The 14,351-nt window shown below is 38.4% G+C and overlaps 1 protein-coding gene across 2 annotated transcripts; it reads left to right on the forward strand.

Annotated features, from left to right (window-relative positions):
* Nucleotides 1-5,183: 5,183 nt before the first annotated feature.
* On the forward strand, nt 5,184-14,316 carry LOC130584530 (glucosamine-6-phosphate isomerase 2-like). Of its 2 annotated transcripts, none has more exons than XM_057384559.1 (6): nt 5,184-5,325; nt 6,739-6,902; nt 7,773-7,955; nt 8,304-8,488; nt 8,582-8,756; nt 11,928-14,316. In XM_057384559.1, the coding sequence occupies exons 2-6, from the start codon at nt 6,779-6,781 to the stop codon at nt 11,984-11,986; spliced, it is 726 nt and encodes a 241-aa protein (XP_057240542.1). In that variant the 5' UTR covers nt 5,184-5,325; nt 6,739-6,778; the 3' UTR covers nt 11,987-14,316. The 2 variants fall into 2 exon arrangements, with proteins under 2 accessions (XP_057240542.1, XP_057240543.1); XM_057384560.1 differs by lacking the exon at nt 5,184-5,325 and adding an exon at nt 5,357-5,678.
* The last annotated feature ends 35 nt before the right edge of the window (nt 14,317-14,351 follow it).

Consider the following 14,351-nt stretch of genomic DNA (forward strand, 5'->3'; position numbering starts at 1 on the left):
AAAAGAAACCATAGGTTCCCACTTTACTGAAGTCTTTTATATAGATATAGCTGTAGATACGAATTTRTTTATTTTTCAGGACGTGTAAAGTTGACTCTTTGCGTTCGATTCCAGCCGTAGAAGCGCAGGCAGGCGGCGGTCGGAGCGAGGAACACGAGGAATTCCCGGGGTGCGGAATTCCTGCGCGCCCCGCACGGAGGGATGCGGACGATGCGCGGGCCGCTGCTGCAACCTCGCGGCCGCGCCGCGCCATCGCAGCAACACCGCCCAAACAGCGGCACACGGCGAGTAAAAAAGGCTAAAAAACACCAAACACAAAATTTGAAAYTTTACTTAGTACACTGATAATAGGTCCTGGTTTAGTTTTGCACAAACACACTAAAATGAGAATATGTTGATAAGCACTAAGGACTCGCGAAGTTTCTTGATATTCATAAATAACGTATACGCAGAAACAGGGCTKCACTCAGCTGACTGGCACAGAATGGCCTTTGGATAAGGCGGTAAAAGGTTTGCTGGCTGCAAAACCAGGGAACCTATTTCCCATGGGCACAGCTGGAACAGCATGGAGTATTGAACACATCCTGTAAATTACTGTGCTCAGTCTAAACTGTGTAGTGAAAGGAACATGCTTAAACAGCAGCTGAGATCACCATCAGAAATTTCTCTCAACACCCCTGCATACATCAAGAATGTTGCACACTGCAGGGGCACAGCCATCGATTCATGCACCCATCCCTACAAGGCAGATGACACATCAGTAAAAGGGACAGATCCCATCTGCAGGGAATGTAGCAGGCACCTCTGCCTGCTTGTTCTGGCACGGAGACTTGCAGAGAAGTATCATGGCACTTCAGGAACCCAGGAAAATGACCACCATCAGATCTCTCCACATGGCAAAATGAAGTAGTACTGAGCAGGAAACTCTGACACTGAACCCCTGTTCTGAAGAACTGAAGAGTTCACCAGCAAAATGGTAACAGTGATGTTACAGTAAATGCTTAAGCCACACACCACTCCCCTCATCACCTTCATTGTTTGCTCTGTAGTGACCAGCTCCTAGGTTCAGAACCAGCTGGTACTGACTGTTTTGAGGCAGATTCCACCAGAATCCACRCAGGAAGCACCAACACATTGCAAGAACAAAATGGAAAAAAAAAAAACCAAAACCATGGGTGCATATCTATTACTATACAGATGTTCACAAACTGACTCAAAGCCTTGCCTATGAAAATTTGATGGTGCTAAATATTAGCTAGATGCTTCATTTGTGTCTCTGCTGCCACAGTCCTGGCATCACAAAATCTAATACTTCCTATTTCACTGGAAAACGGTTCCACTTGGATTGTTTCATAAAATATAAACTCAAAAGACATCACARGCCATGTACTCCCCAGCTCATAGAAACGTGGTGACATCTAACCAGGGAAGTTTTGAAGAAAGCTGTTGCACGTACAGTGATGCAATGCACATGTGAAACTGTCTTCAGTGTTTGTGAAAAATAAGCAAAGCTGCCAAGTGGATTTGGTCCCCTCAGGCTTATGTCCAGAAGACAAATGGAGTTACCAGAAATTCAGTCTGCGCTAATGGCAGGAAAATAGCAGGCTATTGACCCTGTGGCATTAAATGGAGTAACAGGGGTAACAACTACTGTCCTCACATTCTTTCAGAGTTCTGAAAACTAGGAAGAAAAAATATTCACTGCAGTTTTTTCCCTTCTCCCCACATGGTTATCGCCCTCTAAAAGGTCTCAGTTACCATATTTTTGTACCCCTATTCTTGATTGCACTTGTTACACAGCAGAATTGTGGGCTGGACACCAAGTACTGACCAAGCCATTCTATCACAGTCTTCCTCAGCAGGACAGCATGGGAGAAAATAAGATGGACAAAAAAACCCTCATGGATCAAGATAAAGGCAGTTTGATAAAGTAAAGGCTGCACATGAAGTAAATGAAAACACAAGGTTTATTCTCKACTTCCCATGAACAGGTGAGGTGCAGTTACGTCCTGGGAAGCAAAGCTTCAGTATATGTAGCAGTTGCTTTGGAAGACAATCACCATAATAACAAATACCTGCCTCTTACCCCACTACCCCCTTCCCTCTCTGAGCTTCTCTTAACTTTTCTATCTGAGCACGTGTCCTATGTTATGAAATATTCCTTTGGTCAGTAGGTCCGTGGTCCTGGCTGTGTCCCCTCCCAAGATCCTGCCCACCCCCAGCCTCCTCCCAGAGGGAATGTTGGAGAGACAGCCCTGATGCAGTGAAGCGCTGCTCAGCAGCAGCCAAACACTRGAGTGTATTGACAYCTTTCTAGCTAYCAATGCAAAACACAGCACTATGAGGGCAGCTACATGGAAAATTACCCCACCTCAGCCAGACTCAACTAAAAAAAAAAATTCAGGCAAGGTAGTAAGAGTGAGTCCTTTTTTAAGTCTTTTCATCAATTACTTGTTTCTCGATCTCTATATTTAATGCCTTGGCAAGTATTTTCATTGCAATGTTTTCTGTTTTCTTCTCAGTCTTTCCTGCATGTCAATACACTTTTGAGTAATTTCCCTTCATAGGATGAAAACTGGCCAGCWTTGGGCAGGATACTTTGTTCTTCCAACTAAATCAGAAGGAATCTGAAGGAGCAGCTCCTTTGTTAAAAGTCTGGATTCACCTGAAGTCGAGGTGGTCTTCCTCAGGTAAAACTCAGGGTAGTTTGGGTACTATTGAAGTACATCCCGTTTAAATTCTTAGTCATTTAAACACAGGTTAAAAAAACAAACAAACAAAAAAAAACAACCCAGCACAAAAGCCATCTGATCAAAGCAGATGTATATAAATCAGATCACCATGAGTAAATTAAGTCTTAAAAGAAAGAGCCATTTAGAAAATAAAAGAAAAAAAATCACACAAAGACTATCCAAAAGCAACAGATTACAGTAAATAACTGTGAAATTTTAGGAAATCTCTAGTTATGCTACTCAGTTAAATGCAGTAAGGAATTCAGATTTGATACTAATTGGTAATTGTTAGCAACAACTTTCAGTGCATATAGACCRTTTTTCATCTGCTAATGATTAAAAAGTAAATGAAAAAGGAAAATCTGAAGAATTGCTGAAAAATCATACTCTAGGTATYAGCATACCAACAAGGAGAGTAAGAATTGAAGATACTTATGAAAGACAAGGAATTTGTCTATCTAACAAAAGCGGTTAATTACATTGCCAAGTTGGCTAAAACGCAACATACATGGCTGTTCCAAATTTCGAGGCACTAGAAAAAAGCACAAGTTTCCCTCAGTGTAGGACAGTGCATCACATATTCTCAGACCTGCTGGAGAACATGCAACAAGAGAAAGCCTATTACCTGAATTGTAAGTTTTTCTGTAGTGATGAAGAAAACCCCAAACAAACAGTTTTCCAGTTGTGGAAACCAACAGAGCTTTCAAGGGAAGGATGTGATTTCAGGCTTGTTGGTACCTAGGTGCGTGGTAATACCACAGAAATGTGTTATCTACTCTGCTGTGTGCAGAAGCAGTTTACCATTGAGGTGTCAGACATGGTTCACAGAGGTAGGAAAAACCCCCAGCATTGAAATCTAGAGGCAAAACTTAAATTGTTACATAAGATCTGAAAATTCAAAGTGTACTCTGAAACAAAGAGAGCCGCAAATGCTCAGAGTGTGACTCAAGAAATGTGCAAAACACTGTTCTTCAGGACCTGCTAAAATTKCTGAGATAAAAACTTTATCAGAAGAATGTGCATTAACTAAAATTGTTTATTTACATCAAATGTTAAGTTCAAATGAAAGGCAGGTTTTGAAACACAAAGCATTTTTACTGGTTGCCTGCTAAGACCCAGAGACCACAGAAAGACTTTTTTTTTCCCTCACAAGTTTCCAAACACCCCCTTCATGCCCTTGGCAAAGTATTTCTCAGTCTTTCTAAACCTTGCTAGACAGGCTCACAGAATCACTCATAGCAGAGTATATTTATGTCACGAGTATACTGAGTTGGCAGGAACCCACAAAGATGGATCTTAAGTGAACGACCTAGATGGTGATCAAGCCCACATTAAAAAATTGGCATTATTAGCATCATAAGCTAACAAACAGAGCTAATCTCAGTCTTGCCAAAACAATGTATCATTATGCTCACCTATGACCCCATTTTTTTAAAAAAAACACACTGCCCTTTATTAGCTTCCCTTCTTCTACCCCATTCCATTCTGAAGCACCATCCTTTYAGACTATTAGCTCTTTCCCACAGCAAGATTTATCACCCCACAGCTGTTTAATTAYGGCTTAGCTAAGGCTATGAAATGACTTGATTGTTTTTAAAGCAAGAGAATCACCGAGCCACAGAATTGTTAGGGCTAGAAGGGCCCTCTGGAAATCATCTGGTCCAATCCCCTGCCTAGGCAAGGGTCACCTGGAGCAGGTTATACAGGAATGTGACCAGGTGGGTTTTTGGTCTCTATAGAGGGGAAACTCCATGACGTCCCTAGGCAGCCTGTTCAAGTGCTCTGCCACCCTCAGGTAAACAAGTTCTTTATGTCCAGGTGGAACTTCTTGTTTTAGTTGATGGCATTTCTCCTTGTCCTTTTGCTGGGCACCACTAAACAGTCTGGCACCATCCTCTAACGCCTGCCCTTGAGATATTTATATTGATTTATAACACCTCCTCCCAGTTTTCTGTAGACTGAAACGGCCCAACTCTCACAAGAGTCTCCTCATAACAGAGATGCTCCAGACCCCTCAWCATCTTTRTGGCCTTCACTGGACCCTCTTCAGTAGCTSCTTGCTTTTCTTGAACAGTGGAGCCCAGAATTGGACACAGCACCACAGATGGGGCCTCACCGGGGCTGAGCAGAGGGGSAGGGTCACCCTCCTCAACCTGCTGGCCACACCGTTCCCAATGCACACCCAGGAAACCACCAGCCCTCCTGGCCCTAAGTGCATTGCCGGCTTGCGGTCAACTTGTGATTCACCAAGACGTTGTTGCTTCACCTAAGTTTTTTTTTTTTTTATTATTCTTTTTCAGTAACTACGCACAGCTTCCTTTGTAGCTACATGATGTAAACGTTTAAAGCATAGGTGAACCTTTCTCAGGTGCCGGCTCGTTCGGCAGCAGCACAGGGGGGGTTGGTGCAGAGGCTCCCCCGCCGCCCGGAACTGCAGCGGCCCCCGGAGCCCATTTCCCTCCGCGCCGGCCGCTTCCGGGTCGTGCGCCGGGTTCCGCTGGCGGCGGGGCGGCTGCCGGTGCCCGTCCTGCTCCTGCTTCATCCTGCTCCTGCCGCTCCTGGTGCCGCTCCTGGCCGCCGCGGGCTGTCCCGGGTGAGCGCTGCACCGTGCGGGTATCCGCGGGCGGGGGAAGGGAGGCCGCGGGGCCCGGGGCTGCTGAGCCTGCTGCGATCACACCCTCCCGGTGTAGGTTTATCAGCCCACCCCTTCCCCCTGGCAAACAAAACCAAAGAAAAGTGCTTTTAGCCGAAAATCCGCGGTGGTTCTAGTGCTGTCTGTGGGCCGCTGCTCTTGGAGAGCATCCTCGTGTTCCCAGTATAAAATTGCTGGGATTTTATGAGGCCGCCCTAAAGCCGCGGAGTCTATTCCCGCTGGCCTGCTTTTCCTCCTTGGGATTGTCTGTTAACTCTTCTGGGTATCTCAAGAATAGCGTTTCCTCTGCAAAGGTGAGTTTGGCTTGTGACGGCTCCGCTGTCCAGGAGGTGGCACAGGCAGTACACGCCGGTGATCAGTTTATCCATTGTTTAATGGGACAAACATGCTACYCTGTTAAATACTTTAATTCGTATTTGTTTTAAAACCAGCCGCTCATTTTGGGTCACTAAGAGTAGTGTGGTGTGTCACATAGTTGGCCCATGGCTTATGGCAGCTGAGTTGTATTCTGGCTAATGCCAAGCACACCCAGACCTGGGAAGTGAAGAGTAACACATCACAAACTGGTGAAAGAGCCTCAGTCTTTCTGGTAATTAACAGACTCTCTTAAACAGAAATTCACGGGAAAATGAGTTTCATTTAAATGCCAAAAACTCATGGAAAAATTAGTTTCACTTAAATGCAAGAGATACTTGTATACTTCTAGCAACCAAGCTTCTTTTCTGGATATTTATCTTAAAGGTTGATACAATGGCACTCGAAATAAAGCCTTTTAAACTTCTGTTGGAAAGAAAAAAATGTGACCTCATGAGTATTTTTTCTTTTGAATTGTAAACATTTCAAATATAGATTAATAAACTTACTRAAGCAAAGGAGCTAAGTTAAGGAGCTAGAATGGGAGTGAAATGAGTCTTAATTATTTAGTCCCAATTAGGTATTTTGATTACAGAAACACAGGATTATTCTGGGTCYTGTTTCTGAAGTTWTAGGCWTTCATCTAATCATAAGAAACACGAGTTATTCTCAGTGTTTGAGTATTTCCTCTTTYCTAGTGATAGCACTTGACTGAAAGATTGGAGTTCAAAATGGCTTGTTCTCATTTTGTTTTAGCTTTTTCCTATAAATTATTTTAAATTAGTCTTCTGTGGATTTTAGTAAATATTTTGACTGTAATCTATCATTTGGATTCTATAACTTTTCTTTTGATTGTCCATATTGAACTAGGACTTCCTGGGTGTGGTATGCTTATGGAAGTCATCGGTGTGAAAGATGTTTTTTTATCTCCTCTGTAATCTAACCATTTTACAACTATTCATGTGGTGCTCATTTTTAAAACTTCAACATTTTCTCCAGGTTTAAGTTTGTTTTATCATACGAGTTGCTCACTGCCACAATGAGGCTAGTAATTCTTGAAGATTATGATCAGGCTAGTGAATGGGCAGCCAAATACATCTGTAATCGTATTATCCAGTTCAAGCCAAGTCAAGGAAGATATTTCACGCTTGGTCTACCAACAGGCAAGTTKTATTCAAAGTCTTTATAAATAACTAAGCCTAGAACAATGTTTATATCATTGCTAGCAGATACAATATTTAAAAGAAYGTAAGTATTATTTTTGGTAATACTTTTTTTTAAAATATGGATTTGATTTCTGAAAAATTGTGATCGTTTGAGAAACTGAAATATACTAAATGAGAAACAGCAGATTGCTTGTATGTTAAGTATTGTAGTAAAATTTTACTGTGAAGACATAAAAATACACTGAAAATGTTGTGCAGATACACAGAACAGTAGAAAAACTTTATTTAACAGGGAGTACACCTTTGGGATGCTACAAAAAGCTGATAGAGTATCACAAAAATGGAGATCTCTCTTTCAAATATGTAAAGACTTTCAACATGGATGAATATGTAGGTAAGATATGCTACTATTTGAGAATACACTGTACTGTTATTTTTTTTCCTCCTTATAAAAAATATTTAATACTTTGTCAAAGTACCAGTGTAGTCTAGTATGTTTGTACYCCTGTATTAGACTGCTAGGCATTTTTCTCTATTCGTTTATCTACAAAAATGCAAAAATAAACACTGGGCTAAATTCAGTGTTTCACAATAGTTCTGTAGAAATTATATTGTCATGTAATATTGTGACTGCATTTCTATTGAAGACTTTATCTGTCATAAAATGTATGTGAAAGGAATGTAAACCAATTACCCTGTATATGCCAACAGCAAACCCTTCTCGATATAGTTTCAAATCTTGATTTATTTATTTAACTCAGGTTTCCCTTGCATGCCTTAGACTAGAATTAAAGTTGCACATAGAGCAGAATTAAAGGTGTTGGGCTAGATCTTGTCATATGGTAATTTCAGTCTAAATTATTTTAGGGCTTCCCAGAAATCATCCAGAAAGCTATCACTCCTATATGTGGAACAACTTCTTTAAGCATATTGATATAGATCCGAATAATGCTCATATCCTTGATGGGAATGCACCAGACTTACAGGCGGAATGTGATGCATTTGAAAAGAAAATTGAAGAAGCAGGAGGGATTGATCTGTTTGTTGGAGGTATGAGGAAATGCTGTGTGGTTCGTTACAATTCAAGCATGTACACCATTTCTTTAATCACCATTTTCATAATTTGACGAAAAGTCAGATTTTTCAATTAGAAAAAAAGAAAGAAAGAAGGAAAGAAAGTTTTGTGACTAAYGAAGAATCAGTATAAATACCAAAACAGAATGGTTGGTGGCAAGTTTATAATGACTTAAGTAAGTTTTGAATGTTTATTATTGAAAATGGGGCACCAAAAGGAAAGACTGAGTCCTAAACATTTTTTTTTAAATTTCTTTATGATGTTTGAGGTTATGTGTTGACTCTCAGGCCTGGAATAATTTATTTTTTTTTAACTTTGATAAGGCATTGGTCCAGATGGCCACATTGCATTCAATGAACCYGGATCCAGTTTGTCTTCAAGAACAAGATTGAAGACTTTAGCAATGGACACCATTTTGGCAAATGCTAAATACTTTGATGGAGACTTATCTAAAGTACCAACTATGGCGCTAACAGTTGGTGTGGGTACAGTGATGGATGCTAGAGAAGTAAGAACTCATTTAGTTCTAGTTGCATGTGTGTTTTCAAGATTACTTGGTATTGATACTTGGATTAAAAGTAAAGAGACCTTTGTTTTGCAGGTGATGATTCTTATAACAGGTGCGCATAAGGCTTTTGCATTGTACAAAGCAATTGAAGAAGGAGTCAATCATATGTGGACAGTTTCTGCTTTCCAACAACATCCTCGCACAATCTTTGTGTGTGATGAAGATGCTACTTTAGAACTAAGAGTTAAAACTGTGAAGTACTTTAAAGGTGAGCACTGAAATGGAGGTTACATGTGTTTACATAAAACCAACTGCTTTGAAATTATATTGATTTAAGTCTGAGCCTTCCAGCACTTTGCAGTCGCTAATGTATAATGTTATATAGTCAAAATACTAAATGTTAACTTATTTCTTGTGTTTGGAAATTTGCCAGGAGGCATAATTTGTGCTACTCACATTCCAGACAAATCTACTTGGGAAGAGTATTTCCTTTGCTTCTAGTTTGAAACAATAGTTTAACAGTCTTTTAAATTTGAACAGCAGCAATCTGGTGTTCCAGAATACAGGTCATAARTATGCTGGAAAGTTTCGCCTAAAGRCAACTCAATAYGTTTATTAATCCTGACACATTTTCATGTTGCTTTTGCTATGTGCTGCAATGTGATGTCTAGTAAACTGTGATACAGAYTTTGAAGCCACCTGGGGACATTTTTTGTGTGCAATTAGTATAACAATCTATATTGACTTTGAAAACATTGCACCCTTTTACTGTGCTTCTCATATTTGTAGTTGGTATATTGGGGCAAACTTAAAGKAAGTCAGGATATTTGATAGTCATTGAGATTTCCTAGATGGAATTCTGTTTCACTGAGACTGTAGAAGCTGAGAAAAGTAATTTTCTCCTGACTATATTAGCACAGCACATACAATTCTGTGACTTAGTCACCTTTCTCACTAGCATGGATTGGATACCTGTAGTAGCTGAGGTATCAGAGAACAAGATTGTAATTTTTGGAATTTTTTTTAGAGCGTTATACCAGTGCTTATATATGTATTATATTGCAATTTGGACATTACTGTGATTTTTATCCTGATACCTTGTGGCCAACTTGTTAATTTTAGATTTTTCAGTATATGCTGTTCTCTGCTATGTATTTGTGGGGTAGAAGGAAGCATTAGTCTTTTCCTGTATCACACTGCTAGAGAGTGCTTATTGTTGTTTTCRAAGATAAACTTCTCTAACTGCTTGGATAAGTTTGAAATATTATCCTGTATTTCATATAAGCAGAGGCTTTGTTTGGGAAATACAAACCTAATGTAGAATTACTAGGTATGAATGACACTGAACATTGCTTTAAAAACATCAAGGGCTACTATTTATGAATGTGTGCTATTGTGTCATTGTATTTGATTACCCTGTAATAGAAAGCAATAGAATTTTTAAAAAGATGGTGTACTTTTAAACTTGCTTAATTTTACATACTCTCAAATTAGTGAGCTTTTTTCCTCTTACAAGATGGAGAAGAAATCAGTGTCGGTCAGATTTGGAGTTCTTTCTGAATCTTGATCTTCAGGTTAGACTTCTTAGGTAATGTAGGTAGTTCTTAATACTGCTGTTTATGCTAGTGATTTACGGTAATTTTTCATCACTTAAAAATTTCAATAGGAAACTGCAATTTTTTTTTTTGTTTTATAATAAAGTACCACACTGGCTGGTAAACAGATTAACCTATTCCATTCTTTCTAACTTTCTGAAAACCTGCTGTAGACTAAAATTATCAAGTGTACTTACGGTCTTACTGTAAAWGAAAAAATAACTTCCTTGAAGAATGGAACAGAAAATTAATTTTGAATTTACTAATTTGTCTGCAGATAAGTTAGTTCAGGATAGTATTTTCCATACTTACGCATGTTCCTCTTAAAACTGTATGCAGAAATCTGTTTATTTAAAGCATACTTGAATATACAGTGGGACATTTCTTAGATATTGTTTTGGCATCTATCAAGTCTGGTCCATTCCTTTAAAAAACCTTGTGTTTCTCACTATTTTTTCCTGTAACAGTGTCACTAACAGGATTTAAAAGTTCTTAATTAAGTATGGCAGAAGCAATACTTTGTAACTATTTTTCATGCATCTAGGAACTCGGTAATTATCTCCTTTTTATTTCCCCTTTTTAGAAGAGGAAAATACTGGTAGGAAGTTAAATGTTTTAAAGCTCAAAACATGCTTCTAGTTTGAGTAGTGTATGCAGCTGTTACTCTTTCAGGACAAGAGACTTCTATGTCAAATGTATATTTTTTGTCACTGTTAAACTGAAAAATATTAGGCTTGATCTAATATCTGTATTTTATATTAATAATCACACAGTGATTAGTAATAGATGCTGCATAAGATGCTTTTTTTGTGTCACCTACAGTGATGACCTTAGATTGTACAGTTATTCAAATTTCATGTTGCTGCAGTGGCACAGAGATTGCCACCAGCTGCATCAAGTAGCAAAGGTACTTGCATATTCTTTGCCATAGATAATCACTGAAWTATGCAGTRCTGCCAGATTTCTTTCATGGTTTTTAAGAAAATGACTTTTAATGTTGCATATTTTAATTTTAGAAGTTCAATCTTTAGTTCAATGCTAAAATGGACTTCTATTTTGCAGACTGTGAACACYGATCATTACTCTTATTAGTCCTTAAGGTGAAATGAGGTTAAAAACCTGCCAGTGATCCAATGTCATACAYACCTAGATGTAGGTAACATTTTTACTAAGTTATAGCAAAGTAAAGAGGGAAACTTTTTTTTTAATTGCACTTCAGCATTTTCCAGAATTAAACTAGTTGAAGAAGAAAGAAAATARTCTCCCTAATCATAGCTATGAAGGACTTGTATATGACAAAAAAAAAAGCCCAGCTAGAACAGAAAACAGTTGAATTGCTGAAATTGAGTCTGCATTAAGAGTCTGGATAATTTAACTTGATTTTGCCTGTCTAGGACCRTTATTACAAAGACAGTATTACCAAAATGCTAGAACATTGCAAAAGAACTCAAGCTGTATAACTCTCACTATGTGTGCATCTGATTTTTAAGACAAATTGTGGTGTGAGGGAATTATGTTGCTGTTACACAGTTTTTCATACAGGAAAAAAAAAAATATGTATGCAGTTCATTTGGAAGTATTCAGATGTGCATTTTGGGTCTATTAATAAGAGAACTGTCTGGTTCCMGCTCAGTTGATCCTGGTTATGTCATTAGTATGCAAGTGATACAGGAATATATCTGCTGTCTCTGATTTTGAACTACTTTAAATAGGCAGTGTTGTTCTCTTCAGTGAGCTATTTAAAATGTATACTTGGAAGCATACTCCAAATAAAACTGTGGATAGAAGAGCATGTTAACAAAGTATAACTAATGTAAAGCTGGCATTGTTGCTTTCCCCCCAAGGTTTAATGCATGTGCACAATAAGCTTGTGGACCCACTGTACAGTATGAAAGAAAACTGAAAGAAGATTGAAGAGGAACTCCATGTGGGTCAGCAGCAACAGTTTTAGGTAGCAGATGAGTTCACTGCTATGCAATATGCTGAAAACCGTTTAAAATGGGAAATCCTAGGTACTGTATTTTTAAAAAGGTCCAATATCTTCACATTCCATCTGTTTGCTGTGTTGTGTATTTTGCTTTAACATTTGGAGCTCTGCTGTTGGTTGGTACATCACTAAATGGAACAGAGCAAACTTGGGAAAGGCTGCATGTTATGTGGAATGAAAAAGCAGAGCACTTACTCTAGCACAGCAATGTAATGCATCTGCCTCATGTTAGAGATGATGACACTTCATTTCCCAGAATTTTTAATTTTTGGCTTGGTTAGTGTAACTACCTTTTACATTTGTGTCTCAAGGCGGAATGGTTTTGGCCTTTGTTAATACTATGGACTTGTAATAGTTGTATAATTTTTACTATGAAATATTCTGTTTACATATATCTAATGTACACTGAGCTTTTGCACTTGGTTGCCTTAAATTTGTCTTAAACAGTTTTTGGGCATCTCAAGTCCTGCTGTATAGTTCAGGCAAATGAAAAGACAAATGCAGTGCCTAAAAATGCACAAAATTCTTGAAAGTTGCTCCATGGATAAAAATATTAAACTTTACCCTAGCACTTTTTCCTCTCATGTATTCCAAATTACTTTAGGATTTTTATATTTTTGGTAATCGAGCTTTATAGATAAGGAAAAATGTCAATGTTCCTTCCTGGAGGTAGCTGTTCAATTATATAACTGGTGTAACAATTAAATGCCTGAAGAGAATTTAATTTACAGAATTATAATGTCTGCAAAYCATCATTTAAAGCCAACTGTTAATCACTTTTTCACTGTATCATTATAAACATTGAGCTGTTACAAGGAATGTTATTTCCTACTTTGAAAATAAGTAAAACTTAAATATAAATCTCTTTTTTTTCAAAATTGTTTCATTTCTAATATAAATTGTCATGAGTAAATATTTCAGAATTTCAGGGAGCAATTAGGCACCAAAGGGGGAAGATAAGAMTTTACTAATGAAGACTTTTTTTTGGGGAAGCCCTTGTGTAAAATACTCACTGGGAAAAGTACAACAAAGTCTAACTTCAACAACTTTCCAGATAAATGCCAGGCATGTAGCCTTTATTACAAAGSACATTATCTCCCAAGGGATGTGGCAGAGTCTCATCTAAGCTTACCTTTCTCATAAATGGTTGGACCAAATGGTCTTACAAGGTCCCTTAAAATCTGGACTGTTCTCTGATTCTGCAAAATTAACAAAAGAATGGAARTCTGTCTATAGGAGAGTAGGAAGTCAGGCTGAATGTTTCAATTCTCAACAGCACATTGAACATCCACACATTTAAAACAGGCTTTCAGCTTTAAGGCTCAGTTTTTGCACTTGTATTTTTGAATGATTTTCTGTTAAGATAATCTCTAGCTTACCTTTAGCTTCTGCCTTATTCCTCAGTATAAAGCCAGTGCTTTCTTTTATGTCTAATTCAAGGGGTGGGGAGGAGCTTGCTTTAGCTCCTTTGATGCTAGCATGTATCACTGCATCTGTAGTTTCTTGACTGGCTAGCTTTTACAGGGGAGGAATAAAATAAATATGTTAGAGGGCCATTATCCACTGCAACCTTCCTTTCTTCAGGGTCAGTAGAAGCAACTTACGGACCTTTATTAGAGGTACAGATACCTTGTTCACATCCAGATCTTTGCTTTTTCAGTGCAACTGAAACAGCTTCAAATTAAATAAAAAAAACACCAACGAACCACAACCAAACAGAATAAAAATCCTCAATAAACSATTAAAGCATCAGAATTTCCTCTTCCCTTTTTCAGTACTCTGAGAGTAATACAGGTTGAAAGGGAACATGTCCTGTTCAATTCCATTCCTCCAAAGATTGTCCCAATTCATTCTTGTACTCAGGCTGAAATAGAACTAAAAGATCAAAGCGTAGGTACAAGCCTAATTTAAGAACAGACTTTCCAGGTGATTGACTACTTTAGTAGGTATTACTAGCAGTTTRTTCTCTAAAATATACTTAACAAGAAATGAAGAGCTCTGTTAAGAGCTAAATTAGTCCCTGAAARTAAAAACAATACAGCTTAAAAGCTTTTGGAGGTGGGCAAGCATTGCAAATACAGCATATAGTGGGGCAACTACCTTGTGTTTGTGATTGCTTTGTTACACTTCCAAAAGTAACACTTTACACTATGGACATTATCCTGCCACTTTCAACTGAAGACACTTTAGTATGTGAACAATGTAAATAAAACTTCTCTAACTACACCAAGATATGCTTTAACCAAACCCTCATGCCAAAGATACTTTTTAAGGCCTGAAT

Source organism: Malurus melanocephalus, unplaced genomic scaffold (genome assembly GCF_030028575.1).
Source record: "Malurus melanocephalus ecotype Western Australia unplaced genomic scaffold, MMel_1.1 scaffold_719, whole genome shotgun sequence".
In the NCBI taxonomy this organism is placed as follows: Eukaryota; Metazoa; Chordata; class Aves; order Passeriformes; family Maluridae; genus Malurus; species Malurus melanocephalus.